The sequence below is a fragment of the Rhinolophus sinicus genome, chromosome 3, assembly GCF_057876585.1.
Source record: "Rhinolophus sinicus isolate RSI-liver-muscle chromosome 3, RSI-T2T, whole genome shotgun sequence".
NCBI lineage: Eukaryota > Metazoa > Chordata > Mammalia > Chiroptera > Rhinolophidae > Rhinolophus > Rhinolophus sinicus.
Window position 1 is genome coordinate 153245 of NC_142503.1, and position 21448 is coordinate 174692.

The 21448-nt window shown below is 52.8% G+C and overlaps 1 protein-coding gene across 2 annotated transcripts; it reads left to right on the top strand.

The window, feature by feature from the left end:
• Nucleotides 1-5239: 5239 nt before the first annotated feature.
• PDCD6 (programmed cell death 6) lies at nucleotides 5240-20969 on the top strand. Of its 2 annotated transcripts, none has more exons than XM_019744611.3 (6): nucleotides 5240-5442; nucleotides 6294-6355; nucleotides 13298-13342; nucleotides 14245-14403; nucleotides 18029-18138; nucleotides 20264-20969. In XM_019744611.3, the coding sequence occupies exons 1-6, from the start codon at nucleotides 5342-5344 to the stop codon at nucleotides 20360-20362; spliced, it is 576 nt and encodes a 191-aa protein (XP_019600170.1). In that variant the 5' UTR covers nucleotides 5240-5341; the 3' UTR covers nucleotides 20363-20969. The 2 variants fall into 2 exon arrangements, with proteins under 2 accessions (XP_019600170.1, XP_019600171.1); XM_019744612.3 differs by having other exon boundaries at nucleotides 14245-14397.
• The last annotated feature ends 479 nt before the right edge of the window (nucleotides 20970-21448 follow it).

Genomic DNA, 21448 nt, shown 5'->3' on the forward strand with positions numbered 1-21448 from the left:
ATTAGCATTTTTAACATCTCTTTGAAGGTATAATTGCAGGAGATAACGCATTCACCACCCCCGTTTCCTCCCCCCTTCCTGCCCACTCGTCCACAGGGAACCACTGACCTGCTCGCTGTCCTTACAGATTAGTTTGCATCGTCTCTGCGTTTTATGTAAGTGAAGTTGTGCAGTGTGTCTTGTCATGCGCGAGGGGCCTGCTGTGTTTCCTAGGTTGAGGGCTGCGTCAGGGGTCACAACTCCTAGCCTGCTCCCTGCCACACTTCGGCCACCAGAGGGCGCTCAGGCACAGTGGTGGGTTCTGGGGCTGCACAAGTGAGGAGTGTCAGGGACAGATGAGTATCTGCAACCCAATTGCAAATCTAGCTGTGACAGGCACAGAGGAGAATGTTATTTCAAATGGAACTGAGTCTGCAACGTTAGTGAGCCACATAGTCTAATGACAAATAGAGCCACTAAGAAATCCTAAATGTCCATCAATAATCTCATTACTACCGTGTTTCCCGGAAAATCAGACCTAGCCGGACAATCAGCTCTAATGCGTCTTTTGGAGCAAAAATGAATATAAGACCCAGTCTTATTTTACTATGATACAAGCCCAGGTCTAATATTATATAATATAATATAAATGTAATAATATAATGACAAGGTTTTATATTCATTTTTGCTCCAAAAGATACATTAGAGCTGATTGTCCGGCTAGGTCTTATTTTAGGGAAAACACAGTAGAAGTGTCGATATTTAGTTCTTAAAATTGTATAGTGTGAGTTAAAGCTAATAATGACTACATTCATGTTAAAACTAATTTTTTTTCTAAGAAAGGAAAAAGATTCAAAATCAGAGGTTAAAACCCTGAAATGCTAAATTTGGAATAGAAATAAAAGTGTAAACTCATTCTTTTCTTTGTTCTTCTACAAAATACATATTTCCTAGCTCTGCCCGCAGTAGTAGACACCCCAAGCACCTGGACTACAGCTTGTGTACTGTACCCCCTTGAAATAAACCAGGGCTCCGTGAAAAATTGCTGATTCCTGGGTTGGGAGGAAATGTGCAAGATGAGCCTAAAATGGTTTCCCGATTTGGAAAGCAGAGAGACCATCAAAGACTGCCAGGAGACCATGTCAGACGGTGCGTGGGAGCCAGCAGACAATAATGATCGCAGCATCTGATTGAATCAGATTGAATGTATTAAAAACTGAATGTAAACTCATAGTTTAAAAAAAATGAAACAGCCAAAACCAAACAAAAATATGTAATTGGTCACTCTTAAAAATAGGGTACTAACTTCTAACACTGCAAATGAACAATTAAAGGAAACTAGTTAAATGATAACCCAGTTGATCAGGGAACATTCTTTACAGAGGGATTCCCGTAAGGATGTGAGTAAGGAGTGATAGGCTTTGAGGTCACCACTTTGCAATCCCTAAGGCAGTGGTCTGGATTGAATGTGCACCAGAGTTACTCTGTGGGATTGCTGGGGTCCCCACCCACCCCAGAACTTGTGATGCAGTAGGCCCTGGGGTACAGCCTGAGAATTGGTACCTGCATGGAATGATGTGGCCCAACAAACATGAAGGAGACAATTTTCAGGAGAAAACAGGTGGAAAGACCGCAGGTCTTCTTGATGACCTCAGACCACTTCATCCCAGCCAGCACACGCAATGAGAAAGTCTGCCAAAGCGTTTTGGGAGCTGAGTGGAAGCGTTCACATGGGCTTTCTGCAACACTCAGGTGTTAGGGCAGTGAATTAAGAGCCAGCACAGGTACTCCTGAAGCATGAGAAGATGACAATAGAAAGGCCAATTCGGTTTCAAAGAAATAACTGATGGGAGTAGTTTCCTTGTCTGCCTGCTACTTCTGAACCTTCAGGCTACTTTCATGTGTATTCTGAGACCAACAAAAGCACCAGTGGGTGGGTAGTCTGGAAATGTGTCTATGGGACTCCACTAGTTAATGAGCCTTGGAACAGACTATTTCACTGAAAAGGTTTTGCAAATATGACGGGTTGTAAATGAAACCACGTGTTAGGGAAATTGATAAATCAGAGAAGGAAAAAAATACGAATCAAGATAAAAAAAAAATAGAATACTCCCCAAAGAGAAGATGTGGATAATTTCTAACACAGACTAAAAGAAGCAAAAAGGAGAACATGGTAACATACTCAGACTTCCACTGTCCATGCAACAGCCAGCCACATGGCTATTTCTATTTAAGTTCATTAAACTTACATCAAATTTAAAATCCTATTCCCGCATCACCTTGATGCATTTCAAGTGCCAGTAGCCACATGTGGCAAGTAGCTGCCATGCAGGACAACCGATACAAAACAATGCTATCAATGCAGAAAGTTTCAGTGGCCAGCATTATGTAGACATATGCTAGAATCGTCTCATACTCCACACCACATACCATGTTTCCCCGAAAATACGACCTAGTTAGACAATCATTTCTAATGCATCTTTTGGAGCAAAAAGTAACATAAGACCGGGTCTTACATGACCCGGTCTTATAGTAAAATAAGGCCGGGTCTTATATTAATTTTTGCTCCAAAAGACGCATTAGAGCTGATTGTCTGTCTAGGTCTTTGTTGTTTCGGGGAAACACAGGGTCTGACCACCACTACTCAGTAAAAAGCCTGATAAACACAAAGTGTAGGCCTCCTTTCATACTGAATTCTGCCAGTGTTGCAAAGGGAGGGGGAGGCTGGGTGCAGTGGGCTCTGTTCTCCACAATTCTGCACTAGAGGCTCTAAAAGGGAAAGTGACTGAGAAAGGGAGGTTCTCCATTGTGCTAATGTCCCAGTGCAGCTGACAAGACGTAGGTAATGAGTCACAGTGCCTTCGGAGGGTAGATATAAAATGTGTGTGTGCACGTGCACACTCACACGGGACAGAAGAAGGGGCGTAACTGGTCATCGTTTAACATTTATAGAGAGCTTACGGAACACCAAAGGCAGCATGAACAAGAGGGTGGGCTGTGGAGACTGCTAGGAATGCTGGCTTCCAGAAAGCCAATGTTTAGACAAATTCTGAGCGTAACATGCCAATGAGCTCAGAGAATTAGACCAAAAGGAAAGAGTGGCCCGACTCTAGATAGTTGTGATACAACGTTAAGGTAAGGAAGAAAGCAGTGTTGCCTTTCCTCTTCCCTCCATTAGCACCGTCTAAATGGAAAGCTTAGAACACACCTGGTTAGCAGGGAATTGATCCGATGGAGGCAAGGAGATAGTGGCAAGCACATCAATACTTTAAATGAAAGAATCAGCAGAAGCAGGGTTGACATGGTCTGCCTCTTTCTATTGGCAGAGGTGCTCTCCATGGTTGCCGTACATCTTTCTTAAGTAGCGACAGGACTTCAAGGCAATGCCTCCCATCAATGGCAGTGGTCCATGGTGAGGACTCGAGGGTGAAGGTGTGCCCGAGCAGCCAGCACAGGGCTGTGACTCACGTGTAGTGCTCACACATAGCCCTTCAGAGATCAGGGCTGAGGTGGAGGGAGGGACTGAGGCTGCCTAGTTTGAACGCACCAGGCCAGTCTCTGATGACTCCTAGATGCACTTGTGCACTTATATGAGCACACATGGGCGAGGTGACTTTTTCTATAGACCCTTATTTCCTAGTGATTAATCTCCCTTTTAAGAGTCAGTCTTGCCAGAGCTGAGACCATGCAGGAAAAGCCCAGACAAAACCTCCTTCCTTTGCCTGCTTGACTTTAGGCCAGCCATGGTTTTGTCATCAGTGAAATGTGGACCAGGTGCTAGCATGAGGATTCCATAATGTAGCATTTAAACCCTAGAGTAGCTGCTAGCTCATTGTAAGCCTTCAGGAAGTGATTCACGACCCCCCACCCCCACCCACCCACCCGTAGAGCTAAACACAAAGTGGAACGGAGCACTCTGGGCCCCACAGAAGGTGTTGGCTGTGCCAGTCCAGCTGGGGACTCGGCCAGTGTTGGAGCTGAGCTGGTGACACTGTCAGGAGAGGCAGGCCGAGGCCTGCTGCAGTCGCAGAGGTGTTTCCTGCTGACAGTTTGCTATACATGCTGTGCTGGAAAACTTGCAAAATCGTACTTATTAATTTTGTAGACTTCTAGAGAACAAAAGAGGAGCCAGAGGTGGGAGATATAAGATACATGGATTTCAGAAACTGCAGATCAAAAAGATGTGGAAAATCCAGAAAGAACTGTTCAACAAGTGATGTGAATACTTTCTGAGGAGAAAAACCAGAAACCACTTGACTTCCCAACGTCACAAGAAAAAAATCCACATTGTTGAAGAGGTTTGTAGGTTAATACTTCCGGTGAATGCCAAAGTCACAGACTGTCTCAATTTATTTGAAGAATTTCAAAGAACTCTCAAGCATGTGGCCTCGCGGTTAAGCGAGAGAAAGAAAAATGGGACAGAGGATAATAGAGTTGGAAGAATGACAGCTGGTCAGAGCTACGGCTGAGCCCAGGGCGCTGAATAATGGATCAGTGTCCACTGGGAGCAGTCTCAGGTGCCTCCCGTAAGAGGCCACCCTTGGCTCCGCTTCCTTAGACGTCCTGCTAAGCAACGAGCTCGTCTTCCCGCACGAAATGCTTCCCAGCTCCGAGGAGGAAAAGTCAGCGTTTTAAAAACCCGCGAGGCCGGAGCAGTCTATGGACAGGAATAGATCCAGCGTCCTGATCCAGACCCGGGCGGGAGGGGCGAGGCTGGCTGACAGCGGGGCTGAAGCAACTGCTCTAAAGCTGGGAATTCGCTAAAAACGCGGAACCGCGTCGTTGGTGTCCAGATGAGGGCGGTATCTGTCCCCGGGAGTAGGGGCCGCCCTGGCCGGGAGCAAGAGAGGGGTCCCGGGTCCACAGGCGAGGAGAGCCGCTGGTGAGGCCCGGGCGAAGGGACCCAGGTGACCCGGCGAGAGGAAGCGGGGGAGTGAGGCAGGGGGCTGGAAACGCCAGAGAAGCGCAAGTGTCACACGCGCGCTCGTCCCTTGGTCACGCTCGCTTCCAGGACTTTCTTTTGACGCAAGAATTAAACGTGCCCGAGTGGAATACCTTCCGCCCCTCACGTCCGCTCCGCAGGGAGCGGTACCACAACTTGCAGGCCGCGGGAGGCTCGCGCAGGTACCCGCCCCGCAGGCCAGACACGCGGCGGGGCTGGCGGGACTCGAGCGTTGCCTGGCAACGACGCCGCGAGGGGATTGGCTGGGTTCGGCCCCGTGACCTGCTCGGAGACACGCACTTCCTGTGTCCCCGGAAGTGGCGTGCGCTCCAGGCCCAGACCCCGCAGAGGCGGAAGTGGAGACGCCCAGAGCCCTCTCGCCTCGCCGCCGACTCCCCAGCTCCGCCGCGCGCTCGGCCCATGGCCGCCTACCCCTACCGCCCGGGCCCCGGGGCCGCCCCCGGCCCAGCCGCGGGCGCGGCGCTGCCGGACCAGAGCTTCCTGTGGAACGTCTTCCAGAGGTGAGGCCTGCGCGCGCGGGCGCCTGAGGACTCCGCCGGCCTCCCGTGCGTCCGCCTCCTCCCGGCCCCCCGCCGCTCTCCTCCCCAGCCGCCTGCCCGTCGCACCCCGGCCCCGAGCGCCTCCGGCCGCTGCTCTCCCGCAGTCCTGTCCCCGCGCCCGCGCCCCCTTCTGGCTCTGGGCTCCTGCCTCGCGCCGGCCGTCCCGCGGTCGGAGCGGGCTGAGCACTCCCTGCGCCCGGCCTCCACGCCCCACCCTCCCAGCCAGACGGCCGCGGTGGAGGGGGGGTTGTCGCCGGCGCTTGCGGCGGCGGGCGGTGCTAGGCCAGCTTTAGGTAAACAGACACACGGACTCTGCTCCCGAGCTGTAACGTGCCAGCAGCCGGGAAGGAAGCTGGGACGTGGGGGCTGCTGGGGCAGGTGACCCGTTACCTGAGCTCTTTCTGTTCAGGGACGTCCTTCCGTGGATGAATGACTGAAACTTGAGTGACTCGCTCAGGGAGTGACTTAACTGATTGAGAGCACCTTCCTGCTTGTGAACTAGAGAGAAGCTGGTGCGGGTGGACTTCAGACAGGCTAAGGGAGGACGGAAGAGAAAGCCCGGAGCAGGGGGAGCTGGAGAAGTGACTGGGCGTGTTGGAGGAGGAACAGCTTGGACTTTGGCAGGTGGAGTGCTTGGGATGAGTGCAGGACGCTCAGGTGCCTCATTCCCCAGCAGAGCAAAGTGAAAGGCCCCTGGGAAGGACGGTTCCAGGATTGAGGAAGGAAGGACCGTCGCGGGTCAAGTTTTGGGCTTGCCACGTTTGCTTTTCGTGCACTTTGGATCCCCAGCTGAACTGATCTTGATTTTGTAGGGTTGATAAAGACAGGAGCGGCGTGATATCCGACAATGAACTCCAGCAAGCACTCTCCAACGGTGAGTTGGGACCTGGCCCTCAGGACCTCTGAACCGAACCAGGCTGACCCACCTGTAGACCTGTTTACTCTCACTGGCATGCGGTGGGATGTTTCTGGTTCATTCTGCCAGGTGGTTTCCTGGTTGTCCTCAGTGCTGCTCTGAGCCGAGCGCCTTGCAGAGCTACACGAATGACTGGGTGAGCTCAGGGAAACCCTGTTAAAGAAATGCAGGCTGGGCTTAGGTTTGGGGAAGGGGGAGGGAGTCTAGCTTTGTACAGCACAGAGCCTCCAGGAATCTTGAAGGTCATTGAATTTTCTAGGTGTCTGATCTTTGTGGCCTCTTTGGGGAGAGTCATCAAGGTCCCAGAAGCTCCAAGGGGGAAGCTGTTGGGGTGTGTTGGAGATGCTGGGCGCCGGGTAGTGTGGGGGGTGTCTGTCAGTGAGGGAGTACTGGGCACTCAGGTAGGGGTGCAGGGCTCACAGCTCTTGTGGGGGGTGTGCTGGGGCTCTCCTTGTGCTGGACTTCTTGCCTGTTTCAGCTAAAGGTCTCAGTACCATTAGAGACCTTTAGCTTCATTAAGCGTCCTGACTGTATTGCCCTTTCTTTAATTCCTCTGATGCCGCTGTCTTTTGTGATTCTCGTATCTATAGCCTGCCTTTCTAGAGGCATGCCATTTAAGCTAGAAAGGGATTGATTTTGATATGTGAAGATGTTGAAAGGCACTTTGGTGGGGGGAAGAAGTTTGATGCTGTAGAAAGACTGAAATGGGTAGTGGGGAAGGCCAACCCTACCCCCACCCCTGCCATGCAGGCTGTGGGCTCAAGCAAGCGCCCCCCACTGTTAGCATGACCCAGGTGCTGGGTGTTTTGATTGCCTTGTGGTTTACGTGAGCCAAGGGTTTGTTTCTACAGAGGAGCACGTTTCCTTTACAGAGTGGTAGGTACCACTGACTTCATTTCCAGCTTTGAACATTTGTGGGCCACAGATATGGTGCACAACTTCTCGTGTATTTATGTAGATTGATGTCAGGAAATTAATAAATGCCATTATTTCTGCCTTGACAAGTGTGGCTTCTCGATTCTTCTCTGACCATTATTAACCACTCCGTGTTGTTTTGTTAAGAGCATCTGGAATCCAGCAGGCTGCAGTCTGGCAAATCCTGGCTTAAAACTTTTGGAGTGCTGACCAAATGGGTGGTTTCTTCACATCATGTGTGACAGACAGGTGTCTGGATGTTAGCGTGGGTGCCCAGCAGTGACCGGCAGGAAGGGCTCTCCTTCTGAGCTCCTCCCCAGTGAATGGTCTGTTTGGACGTCTCCTTTTTGTGTGTTTGCTGTAAGAGTTGAGAGCTTTCCAGGTTTAAGGTTTGTGTGAAACCTTCTCAATTGGGAGTCATGGTCAGATACTAGAAATCGGCCCATCTTGGGGTTCAGTGGGGTCACTGGGTTTAAATCCTGGCTGTACCAGTGCTAGGAATGTGGCCTGGAGCAAGGATTTGACCTTGCAGGTCCCACAGTTCCTGGGAGGCCAAGTGGAGCAGGGGCTCAGCACTGCTGACTGCGTGAGGAGTGCAGCGTGCCTGCTGCTGGCACTCTCAAGGAGCCAGCTCGGGTCCTGATGGGCTCTCTCAACCTGCTGGTGCTGGTGGGGTTGCCACCTACCAGGGTGCTGCCAGGTGCTTAGCACACCTCACCCCACAGCAGCTGTTTGTGCCCTGTGGTGTGGGGGCCTTTTGTCTGACCTGTGGCTTTAGGCTCCTGTCGCTTCACTAGAGGGTGACAGTGCTGCCCCTGGTCCCTGTGGGGTTCAGAGCACATGGCTCTGTATATGTCAGGCTGCGGTCTTGAACCCCACTTGACAACATCTCTGCCAGGAGCCTGCCTGAGAGAGAATTGGAACAGTTGCCAAAGCGTGTTCAGTCCCCTTTCCTAAGGTAATTTGCAGTCAGTACCTGGTATAACCCAACCGACAGCATTGTTAGTGGCCTTGTAGAGTCACTTCTCCTGAATTTTCCTGTGGGATTCCCTCGACTTCTGTTGGGGGCATGAAGAACTGGCCCCCCGAAGCAGTCACTTAGCCCTGAGAGAGGGGGCTGCCCTGGAGACGGCCGGCTCACTCCTGCCTGGGACTGGTGCCGTGTGCGCTCTGAGCACAGGTGCTGCTCGTGTCTTATAAACCCTGACTCATTTACCCAGTTATGTGTTCCTCTCAGATTAGCTGCTAAGGTGTAGCAAGAGTGGAGCGCGTTCAGAGGGGAGCTTCAGAGCGCAGCCTCAGACTCCTCACTTGCTCAGCCTCCTTTCCTCCTGCCGTCCCACAGATTCAGATTCACTTGCCTGACTGTTTTCATAAACTTCGCTTCTTTCTGCAGCAAGGCAGGTGATTAGTGAGGACAGATTTCTGGTCCTTTTCACAGCGCCACAGAGCAGGTGACAGTATCGCTACCATTTGGCTGGCCCAGTTGCCATCATATGCAGAGCCAGGATTGGCACCCCGCAGTGTTGCTGGAGCAGGCCACCCTGTGCCCCACCTTCCGGTGGGTGTGCTGCCCCGCCCTTGAGCCCCTGTGGTGCTTTGATGCGCTCCTTCCTCCTGTCAGAATCGTGCTCCGAGTGTCTCTTCCTGGACTAAGGCCATTTGGTCACTGGATGACATGTCACTACTCTCCACTCTCCTCCCTGAACTCTCACAGCTGATGTCAGTGAAGTTACTTCGGCGTCTGACTTTCCTCCCAGGAACGGGCTTGTTTTCGTGTGAGAGCTAGGGTTTTAGGCTCTCAGGGTCCCAGTTTTGTTAACTGATTGCTGGAGGGGAAACCGGAGTTGCAGAGCAGCATGGCTTCTCACTTGCCTACATCGTGCCCCAAGTGCTCTGTTGGAATCAGTTGAAAGCACCCTGGGTGCTGTGGGGACCAGGTCCCGGATGGACTTACTGCCACAGGAAAGCCTCTAGAAATGCCTGCTCTGGGGGACATGTGGTCTGTGTGTTTCAGGGGACAGAAGAGGGCCGTTGTCATGCCTTTGTCACAAGCTAGCACGGCTTTTAGGTGCTTATTTCACTTTCACGTTGTTTCTTGGGATTAAGGGAGTTAATTCTGCTCAAACCTTCTCTTGGTGCTTTGAGGTTTGCCTTAGCACACTACTGTGTTTTGAGGAGGCATTTTTTAGCTGTGTTTTAAAAAAATAATTGGTATTCTTTTAAAGGTATTTTTATCAAAATAGAGTTCCAGTTCCCTTGGGGAATCCCATATTAAGGAGAGAAGTCAGACCATCCAAGCAGACACTTCCCTGCTGCCTTTGATCAGGTCTCATCACCACCCCGACCCATTGCCCAGTGGTGTGGCCGTGTCGGCTGCACAGGGAGTGTGCGATCTGTGGTGCATGGCTGAGGCCTGACTCAGCAGGCTGGGCTGCTCAGAGCCTGCAGTTTCCAACAAGGGCCTCTTTGATGACGGGCTGCCTCTGGAATGTTTGACTGATAAGGGTGTCTTGTCCACTGAGAGTCTTGAGCTCATCCTACCCCGTTGCCTGGATAGTTTCCACCGCGAGTGTGGTGACAGCAAATACCTACCTTCCCTCTGGGCGTCGGGAGCCTCTGCCTGACCCCCGAGAAAAGCCCTGGGCTTCAGGCTCAGGGGGGCTCTCCTGGTTGGCAGCCTCTCACATGTGTCCTCAGCCTGTCACAGCAGAATCAGGCGTGTCCTGCGTGACCACGGGGCCTCTGGAAGCTCTGCCTGGTCTCCCCACAACTTGTCCGTGCCTTTCCCTCTGCTGGTTTTCCCGTGCCCTTCCACTGTTAACAAGCTGTGGCCATGAATGTTGTCGGCCCTCACTAGGCATCGAGCCTGAGGGAGGTCTGGGGCCCCTCAGTACAGCCTGTCAGGTCTGCTCTTCCCAGGAACTTGCCCACCACAGTGCCACATGGAAACACAGGATGGTTGGGACTGGGTGACGTGGCTCTGCCTACGGGTTACTCCACAAGCCTGGGCAGGTGACAGTATTCCTGGCGCCGTGTCTTCAGGTGCAGAATAGGGCACCTGGAAGTTTAGATCCCCCTCCAGCCAAGCCCAGCGCTCCAGGTCCCGCGTCTGCCTGAACTGGGGGACACTGACCTCCCAGGACTGGGTCTGCAGTCTTCACTGTTAGACTCTTAGATCGTTTTGATTTCCACTAGTGTAAGTACTGTGCTGATTTGACCCAAAGTTCCATAGAACAAGCTTCTAGAAGTGGCATTATCAGATCGGAGGGTATAGGCATCGTCAAATTGCTTTCCAGAAAGGCCATATTTGCGGTCATGGCTGTTTGAAGCCGTAATTGGAGATGACTGGTGAGGTATGGTGCTGTGCCGGGCCGGGGGGGGGGGGGGGGGGGCGAAGTCCTGGCAGATCTGTGCACTGCATGGCGTGCATTGTGGGGCCCTCGGGAGCCCCCCCCCCCAATGCACAGCTCCTCTGGCAGGAAGGCGGAGTCTCGGGTCTGCTGCATTGGAGTGCGCAGAAGTCACCAGTGATGAAGGAAAAGTCTGGTTATTCCCCAGAGATTCCCAGTAGGTGTCCCAGGTGTGTGTGCGCTAGAGGCCTCACCCTTTACCGCCTGCGGAGTCTTCATCAACCAAACTTACGTTTGTGGTGAAGAGGGCATTTCAAGAAAGAAAACTCTTTGGAGAGTAAAAAGACAAAATACTGTCACAGAACGGGATTTCCCAGCTAGAGAAGGGGCGCAGATACCAATTCCTAAAACCATTTGTGCTGGAGCTTGGTGGGGCAATGCTGAAGCGCCTGGTGGTGACAGTGGTGAGCTGCGGCTCGTGCCGGTGCCACACGCCCATCGCTGCTGCTTCTCAGCGCTTTAGCACTGTCCCCAAACTGGGTGAAAAAGTTGTGCATTCAGTTGACGGAAACAGTAATATGTTTCTGTTTTCTTTGCTTCTTGGAGATGAAGTTGAGGCAAGACTGACGGGTACAGTAACGATACGTTTCTGCATAAAAGTCAGACAGGAAATCTGCACGCTGAGGGGTTCTGACGCTCCTGGGCACGGTGGTTACTGGGGCCGGCCCAGACCGCCGGGGGCGCCGCGCTGGGGGCTTGTGCAGAGCCTCACCTTCAGTGCGCACGCTTCTCTTGCCTCCCGGAGTGCTTTCTGACAGAGCTGAGGTGTAAAGTACGGAGCTCTCGGCCGACACTCGGGGACATTTAATGCGTTCATGACCAGGGTATTAAACCTCTGCCCGGACAGCACGGCGCCTCATGGTGGGTTGGGAAGCTTTGATGTGAAGCCTGGGAACCGGGTCACAGGACTAGCACATGCGGAGTCATTTAGCTGTTGGCATCCCTGGGTTTCCCTGGAGAGTCGGGCCCCATTTGGTAACAGAAGGACTGCAGGTGTGCAGCCTGGCTCTGCCGTCCCACCTCCATCACTGGCCAGGCTGACCCTCTGCTCTCCTGAGCCCGGGACCTGCCATCCTCAGTCCTGCAGCACGGCCGCCGGTCCCCCTGGGCCTGTCATCTCTGCACTGCACGTGCACCTGCCCGGGCATCTGTCCCCGTGAGGAGCCTGTGTGGCCTCAGCCCGGGTACTTGTGTTGCTTCCGTTCAGCACTGTTTGGCCAAGTCGCTGCGCAGCCGGGAGGGACCTCAGGCGGGGTCCCACAGCTGCATCCACCTCTGCCCTGCACAGCCAGCGCTCAGGACTGCCCCCATTGGCCACGTCACCTGTGGCAGGTGGAGGAGGGAGCGTGGTGGGAGAGGCTCCAGTGCGGACACCTGGGTCCCCAGCTGTAGTTAGGGGTCTGGTGTGGGGGGGCTTCCTGTAACCGTTGTCTTTCTGTCCTGGGTTCTGACTTCTAGTCCCTCTGCATGTGCTCCTATAACACCTGCGCAGAGGAGCTGTGCAGCGCTGCTGTGTGCTGAGCAGGGGACAGCTGTGCCCCTGCCCTCGGGGGGGAGCGGCCCGACTGGCCTGACGGCAGCAGGTGTGCTGAGGGGGCGGCTGGGGGTGTGGGACGCTCAGGGAAAGCCCCTCCTGAGGAAGCGTGTCGCCTGAGGCTTAAAGGGGAGGTGGGAGTCGGTGGCAGTGCATGGGTTTGGAGGGGCACACGTGTGGGTGAGAGGTGTGTAGGAGCGTGTGTCCCCAGAACTGGAGCAGTCGTGTGTGTAGAAGAAGTGGGCTGTTTTATACAAGTGGGGGGTGGGGGCAGAGACACTGCTTGGCCTCCACATTGAAAACATGTTTTTGCTTTGTGCTGAGGATAAACATTGATAAAGGTACAAAAACACGTTCTTGGGCGTAGGGGCATGTGATGAACATGGCAGCACTCCCAAGTTCTCACGTCTGTCAGTGCAGCAGTCCCCTCTGAAATGCGGTGGGTGACATCCTGTCACTGTTTTGAGGTGAATCGTGGAGTAATGTGACCGACCTTTCATCTCCAAGGAAACAGTATGATGCCCAGATGGAATTTGATATATTTTAAGGCCTGGTTCTGTGGTGTGTTCTCCGTGTGCTTTGGCATGCTTGCCAAAGGGGACAGGAAATCACGTGGTGCCTGTGTGTAGAATTTCTGGGTGTCTGGGGGCTCCAGGACTGGGAGCAGTGGTGTAGTTGCTGACATTCCTAACGATACTAAGTGCCGGCTTCCACCGGTGGCTGCGTTTGTGGGAAGTTCGGAACGTATGAGAATCTGAGATAGCCGTGTCTCGGTGAAGCTGCACAGGCGTGCTGTCCGGCTCAGACCTTGGTGGACAGCTGTGAGTGTCGGGTGGCACCTGAGGGCTCCTGCAATGGCGGAGGGAGCCCGGCGCCTCACTGACAGCCCCTCCCACTGTGCCTCGCTGAGAACCGCTGCTCTAGTCTCAGCGGTAAAAGCACGTCGCTCATGCTCATCAGCTTCGCGTATTACAGGTTGGGAACCAGGGGATTCCAGTACAAGCGATTTCTCTTACCTGAGCTCCTTTTCGTTTTCAGGCACCTGGACTCCATTTAACCCCGTGACTGTCAGGTCAATCATATGTGAGTATGGGCACCGGCGTCCTGCCTGGGTGGCGGGCGGGTGGGGGCTGCGCTCCCTCCTGGGCTACCCAGGGCCTGCACTGCTGTCCCTCCCGGCTCCAGCCAGCCCACATCTGGCCTGCCCTTTAGGCCCCAGCCCTCAAGCTCCCAGGCAATAGGACACTTGCTGCATGTGACAGGAGGGAACGCTGGCACTGCCTTCTCGCCTGAGTTCTCCCTCTGTGGAATTCACTGGGCTGAGATGTAGTTCTGACCAGACCGAGGACACTCATGTTACGGCCTTATGTTAATCTGTACCTGAAAAGACACCAAGTGATTCATTTTCTCTAAACCAGTAATTCAGACTGCGTTTTTCTGTGTATGTTTTGCAGTTACATGTAGTTGTAGGTTCTTTGGAGCTGGAACTGAGCTGACTTTAGTGAAGGCAGGTCTTGGCAAAAAAAACACCTCTAAAGCCAGTCGAGTGTGTGTCACTGGCGTGGCCTCCCTCGCAGAGGGCTCTTCTGAGCTCCTGGAGGACGGAGGGGGCAGCTCGCGAATTAGACCTGTGTTCTAGCCCCAGAGCCAGGGGTTGGGGGCCACTTAACTCTGCCCCTTTGCACCTAGCTGGCAAAGCACGGGGTCGTGCTTCAGAGCGACGCACTTCTCATTGTGGCTCTAATAGTGTGTTTTGTGTGCACTTTGCACAGAGGCTATGGCTGGGTGACAGTCTCCACACCCCTCACCCAGACAATAAGCACTGACTAGCCCCACTTAGGGATTCGCTGGCCAAGCACCACACTGGTTCCGGAGAAGCCTGGGTTTGCTGAGGACGTGGGGAGGGCTCGGCTGTGGCTGCAGGTGTTGTGACCAACGCTGGGGTTGTGTTTGCTGCGTACTACTCACATTGTTTTTTGTCTCAGCCATGTTTGACCGAGAGAACAAGGCTGGCGTGAACTTCAACGAGTTCACTGGCGTCTGGAAGTACATCACAGACTGGCAGAACGTCTTCCGTACCTACGACAGGGACAATTCCGGGATGATTGACAAGAACGAGCTCAAGCAAGCACTCTCAGGTTTTGGTAATTCACTGATCTTGATTGTGTAGCGTGTTTCATTTTGGAACCTAAGTGCTGTTCCAGTTGCTTTTACTTTGTGCAGCTTACCGATTTTGTAACCCAGTCTGTGAAATTTTTGTTTATGTCATACAGATTCATATTTTGGTATTACTGGAGACTTTTATGCAGCTTTTCATCCAAAATGAGATAAGGGCTATGCAATCGTTTATCTTTTGTGAGTGGAGTGACATCACGAGCACATTGAGAATGTGGCTTTGCAATACTTCAAAGTGAATAAGTGGAAAAACCAGTATAGGGCCGCTAATATTTCCAGGTACAACAGAAGACACAGGAAGATGATAAAATACCCATGAGGCGATGCTCTACGCTGCCTCACATGGGGCACTGGAGTCAGCTGAGCCCCCATTCTCACGTGCATGTCAGCCTGAGTGTACGCACGCCACGTGCGTGCTAGGCCTGCGTGGGTGCTGTGCTGTCAGGCGTGGCCGCACGGTCCCTTCCAGAGTGTCAGCGGGCCTTTGATACCTGTGCTGGGTCTGAGAGGAGGTTGGGCTTTTTATTTATGGAGGGAAAACTAAAATGCGATGGGCTGGTTCAGGGTGTGAAGCCACGCTGAGGTTCTCCTCTGGGACAGTCTCAGTCGGCCCTCTGTTCACTGGGCCCGTGTTACAAAACCACCTGTGTGTTGTCTTTAAAAGGCTGCTTACAAATGCCTTCTAGAAAAATAAGAAACGTTAGATCATAATGTACTATGTTGTAGGTGTTTGGAGTTGACTGATATAAGCTGATTTCAGTTCTCGTTCTCAGCGTGGCTCCCGCCCTCTCCGTGTGTCTCTGGTCACATACTTGATGCTGCCTGTCCTCCTTCACTGTCCTTCTTGCCTTAGGAACTCGTCCATAGTGTGTCAGCTAGAGGAATTCTGCTCGGAGCTCTCCAGCTGTGGCTCAGGGTCAGGGTCAGGGTGTGGGCAGGACGTGGACGTCGGGTTCTAGGAGTTGGAACTTGGGATGCAGCTGACCTTGCTCTGCCCTTGGGGACAGGTGGGGGCTGCAGGGAAGGAGCTGGAGGCCTGGCCAAGCTGGGGGTTCTGGGGGGAAGTAGGTCCTGTGAGTGATTTCCAGACAAGTGACCTCCGGTGTCATGGAGCTGTGTTATTTCACCCTGTCAGGCCTGTAGCCTTCTTTACTTGGTGCTGTGACCACTGGGTCCGTAGCGCTCCCGGTGGAAACACTCCTGGTCCCCGTCAGACCTGGGCCGTGTGCGGCCACTGAACACGCAAGGCAGGAGTGGTGTCCTGGAGTCGGCAGGCCCCTCACACCGTCAGTGCCAGGTCCTTCCTGACAGCCGAGCTCTTTCTGGAGAAAGGAAGGGTTCTTCAGCATTTCAGTTTTTTCCCGAAAGTTTCTTCCTGTGCTCAGCTCTTCAATCCTAGGGACTTTTCTGGAGCCGTCTTCTGTGAAGGGGTCATTGTCCTCCTTTTCCCATATTGGTGGTTTTGGAAGACTTGGGGTAGTGACTTAGGTGACGTGCCGCAGAAGCAGACCGTCGTGTTCAGTTTTGACCACGAAGAACAAGCATCTTGCCTGTGGTAAGCAGGGGGTGTTTTAGTTTAGCAGACGCGTGAGGGGGCCCGGATTCAATCCCTAAGGTGCCCTCTGACCTCTGTCGGCTCCACGTGGGGTCTCAGGCCAGCCTTAGTAGCACTGTGTGACCCGGACTGGTGCATGTGCTGGATTTCGTAGTCCATCCATTCATTTGAGAAGCTTTTTATTCTTAATACATGCTACGTGCCAGGTACAGAGCCCTGGAAATGGAAAGGCGCAGCAGTATGGCCCTCACTCCTGCCATTCCTGGGGGCAGTGCTGCGACCCTAACGGGCAGGCACGTGGGGCTCCACACCCAAAGCCCCTCCTCGCCGCCCCTCTACCCAGCCCCTGGCAGCCACTAAGCTGGTCTGGTGTCGGTTAGAAGACTCGATGAGAGTAGAATGACCCTGCATTTACTCCTCACTCATTTTCAACTGTTTTCCGTCATTTGCTGCTCTTGCTTTGTCCTCTTTTTATGCTGAGGTGGAAAGGTGCTCATTGGCAGGTCGGGGTGTGGCCCAGCAGCCAGCACGCCAGGTCTGGAGGGTGGCCAGCCCTGAGCAGGGCGCCATGTGGGGGCGCATGTAGAGAGCACCCTGTGAGTCATCACTGCCTGGGTTTTCACTGGGGGGGTGCTCGTGGAGGAATGGCTGCTCCCAGATTTCGCCTTCCTTCTGTGGTTTGTTCATTTTCTAGTCTGACTTCCTTTGCCTTTGTTTTTCCGGCAATAATATTGAGGCCCAGGGGCACTGGAAGTTGCTCCCGCTGTCGTCTGTAGATTGTGGAGCGAGACCCTGTATCATCGTTGCTCTCGTCTGTCCTTTCCCAGGCTGGGCAGGAGACCATCGCGCAGTGATGGATGGGCATGCCTGCTCGCTCTGTTCCAAGCTCTGCCCTCACTAGCGCTGTCTTTGTCTTATCTGACCCCAGGCACCAGTGCTGGGCGTGAGGAGATGAGACAAATAGGGGCCAGGACATGCTGTCTCTTCCTGACTAAGTCAGGCATTCTGTCTTCTACTCAGCTTGCAGGGCGGGGGCCCCTGGATTTCAGTCACAGATGAGCAAAGCACGCTGACCACTCAGGAAGGTACTAGCACATGTTTGCATGTTTGACTCTTTTCTGTAGAGTGTTAAGTTCTCATACAGGTAATTAACTGTAACGTTCAGAAAGTACATGCACATTTCCTTACAAAGATTGCAGCAAGAATGAAAACCAGCAACAGTATTGGGCACCTGGATCTTGTCTCCTGAATAAGTAAGGACACCATGGTTACACAGGTAGGGGTGGAGAGGGAAGGGAAGGAAGTAGGTGTTCTCGTTCACAGTGGCCCCCTGGGGTGTCCTGCACACACGGGGCTCTGCGTCCCATCTTCAGAGCCATCTGCTGCTGGAGACCTTTTCAAGACGTGTCCAATAAATTGAAAATGGAATTGGTGACTCTTTGCCGTAACATTTGGTGACCCCTCTGTGGTTTTGAACTTGGTGAGGCTGCCTTACTCCTGGTAATGTTAAGCTTCCTAATGCCACTTGCTAACTTGCGTGGGGGAGAGTCCATTAATTAACATCCTGTTTCCTTCAGTTTACATTTTGTGTCACTGGAGGCCTGGATGCTGTTTTGTCTGTCACAGTGTTCTCTGGTACTGAGTAACCCAGGGCAGCCGAGTTATTCAGCGTGTGCACGTAGGTAATACACGTCGTAAAGCCCATCAGTGAAGGGCTCTTTGCAGTGCTAACTGGTTGCGTTCTGGAGCTTGGCAGATCCGCCCGGTGGGGCAGGAGTGGCCAGTGGCAGCTCTGCAGTACAGATGGTGACACACAAGTGACTGCGTGAGCCTCTGCCCTGGGTGGCTCGTCAGCCTCCAGGAAGACACTCCAGCCGGGTAGTGGTCACCGCTGCCTGGCTGCGTGCAGAGTGCGTTTGAATGCATTTGCTGTGTGTGTCCAGTCCAGCCTGGGCTATCGGCTCTGGGGACAGGGCGGGTGTCGGGGGAGGTGGTGCTGACCAGACCTGTGTGGCTGCCTTACTCTGGTCGTCTTGCAGGCTACCGGCTATCCGACCAGTTTCACGACATCCTCATCCGGAAGTTCGACAGACAAGGCCGGGGCCAGATTGCCTTTGACGACTTCATCCAGGGCTGCATTGTCCTACAGGTACTGATGGGAGGCGGGTGGGGCCGCGTATTCTGGAAGTGCAGACTGGAGGGAGCCAGGTGTGTGGACAGTACTTTCTGGAGTTCCTCGAGTTAGTATTGCCTGTGGAGTTACTGCTGTTAGTACAGCTGTCAACAGTCGTGTCCTTTCTCCCCTGGGAGCTCTCGCAGCCGTGAGTCTGGGAGAGGTTGTGATTCACGTTCCCAGCGAGTCACTTACGTGTGTGGGGAGCTTTGGTTGTACTTCTGTTCTCAGGAAACATGAGCTGTCCTCGAGCTCTTCCCTCTGCCCTGCCTCCTGTGTGGGGTGCATCTGCCCGTCCCTGTCGGCGTGCAGCCAGTGGACTGCGAGGGCCGCGGAGCCTGGGAGCCTGCCCAGAGACACCCCTAGCACGGGCTGCCACCCCAGAGATCTTACATGTCTCTCAACGTTTTTATTAGGACAAATTTTCAAAGAAAATGTTGGTAGCAGAGACGACAGTAAAATGAGCCTATGTGCCCGTCACTCAGGCTCAGCGGTTAGACTCATGGCCACAAATGGGGTGACTCCACGGCCCCCACTGTTCCTACTAATGGGAAGTGAATGTGTCCCGCAAGGTCTCCGTAGAACCCTCTAGAATGTAAGCCCTTGCGGTGTGAATCCAGGTGGAGCTTACGCCTTGTCAGCTTCAAAATACACTGAGACGTGTGAACACATGAGGCTTTTACATTTAATTTGGAGTTCTGGAAAATATTCTCCGATTTTTTTCCTGTTAAAATGGTAGGTCAGTAGCAGTGCAGTTTCTCTGACGTCATCATCTCTTTCCCGGTGAGGCTGCATTGGTCAGTCTCGTCAGTGACAGGTCTGTTCACATTTTTTTTTTTTTTTTAATATTTTATTGGGGAAGGGGAACAGGACTTTTTTATTGGGGAACAGTGTGTACTTCCAGGACTTTTTTCCAAATCAAGTTGTTGTCCTTTCAGTCTTAGTTGTGGAGGGCACAGCTCAGCTCCAGGTCCAGTTGCCATTGTTAGTTGCGGGGGGCGCAGCCCACCATCCCCTGTGGGAGTGGAACCGGCAACCTTGTGATTGAGAGGATGTGCTCCAGCCAACTGAGCCATCTGGGAGCTCAGCGGCAGCTCAGCTCAAGGTGCCGTGTTCAATCTTGGTTGCAGAGGGCGCAGCCCACCATCCCTTGCGGGAGTCAAGGAGTCGAACCAGCAACCTTGTGGTTGAGAGCCCGTGCTCCAGCCAACTGAGCCATCTGGCCATCCGGGAGCTGAGCAGTAGCTCATTGACTTCATTCTAGTTGCAGAGGGCGCAGCTCGCTGGTCCATGTGGGAATCGAACCGGTAGCCCCGTTGCCCAGAGCTCGTGCTCTAACCAACCGAGCCACCCGTCCGCCCCTTAAAGTCGCTTTTGACAAAATAACATGAAAACTTGTAGAAATCTTTAAAAATTACAATTTAAACATAAACTAAGAAAAGGTGCCCATTGTTCTTCAAGCCACAATTAAGCGCTGGTGGTTTCTGCCATTTGTTTTTCACACATGCTAGGATGCTCTGCCTGACGCTGAAGGGATGGTCACCTGTGTCAGGCCCCGTTTGCTGTGGCCATTTCACCTGCCCTAGCACTGGAGTGGGGCATGGCTCACATGGCCAGGTTCTGGGCAGCCGGCTGGCCACCAAGGTCAGGATGAAGCTGGGCGCTGTTTTCTTCTCTTGTCACGGAACTGCCCATCTCCTCTTGTCCTGCAAGTCTTCAGACCTATTGTACTCGCCCTTCTCTGTTCTCTGGGCCAGCACTTACCAAGCTGTCCCTGCTTTTGGGTACAGTGGTCCCCCTCTAGATGGTCAGGCTTGTGAACCAGACTCAGGCGGCACCCTGGGGTAGGGCAGGGGTGTGGCAGACAGGAGGACGTTGGGGGTGGCAGGAGATCCCTTCCATGCTGTCACCTGCTGGGTGGGGCCAATTTCTAGAGAGGAGCCCCCCCACACACACGTGCCTCCCTGCGCTGATCTGTCAGAGGTAGGGGATGTGGAGACATGAACGCTTCTGAAGTCGGGGTTCTGAATCTCTTTGCCAAGTACATTTTGTTCCTTCGTTTAGTAAATGTCAGGATCTAAATGCCTGTGTTTTTTTCCAGAGGCTGACAGATATATTCAGACGCTACGACACGGATCAGGACGGCTGGATTCAGGTGTCATACGAACAGTATCTTTCCATGGTCTTCAGCATCGTATAACACTGTCGTTTTGCAAACAGCAACATGACGTGCGGAGAAAAGACCGAAAATGCCAAATCCCTTTAATGAAATGGAACACGGATGCAGTAGACGCTGTTCTTCCTTTAGATTTTGTATAATTAATATTTGGGGACCCCACTGTACATATGTGGATAAGCTGATTAACAGTTTTATAGTCGTAACAATAGTTGTATCGTCATTCAGATACAAGCATTGGATTTGGGGCTGTTTGATTGTGCCATGAGGTAAGATATACGTACGTTCCTGTGTTCTGCATGTAAAGAATTCATCATGTGCTTTCCAAATGGCTTCAGTTCTGTAGTGGAAATACTTTATTAGCCAGTAGGAGTTTTAAAAGCATACGGAACTTGCACAGAAGGCTTTTCGTGCCTTACTGTTTAAGAAGGAGTGTACTGTATTGACTCGAGTATGCAATGTAAGCACTGTGCCCCTTGTTCCAGTCTGTCTCAGACGCACTCGTGAGGCGCCTCCGGAGGGCCCAGGACACAGCTCTGCTTGGGGAAATGTGTAGATACCACCCATCCTGTTACGGGAGTTTGTTTCAATTTCAAAAAAAACTTTGGACTTAAAATCCAGATGTGGTTTAGAGGCGTGTGGGATTCTCTCATTTACTGATGGTTCACTCTGTGCCCTGCGATGGTCTGTTAGACTTTTCAAACATCAAAGTGGAGCGAGTGGTCAGCCCGCCCATCTGGTCACCAGCATCACTAGGGTGGCCCTCGGCCCTGCCGCTCACAGAATCGCTTTAGGCTGTTTCTACCCCTCTCCCTTAAGTGTGCTTCCCCACACCAGAATTTGGTGGGTGTCAGTGATTCATAAATGGGTCTGCGACATCAAAAAAAGCACTTCAGGGTCCGAGCTTGGGGGCCTTGGCAGCTGTAGGTTTCTTATCTGTGGTGTCTGTTAGAGGGATCTGAGCGTCACAGGTCACAATCTGGGGGGCTCAGACTGGCCTTGTGTGGGAGGTTCCATGGGGATTTCCACCCCTTTTCAGCTGGGTGCGTCTCTAGATGTTAACACGCTTGTGACACAGCAGCAGCACATGACCCCAGGTTCTGCTTTAGT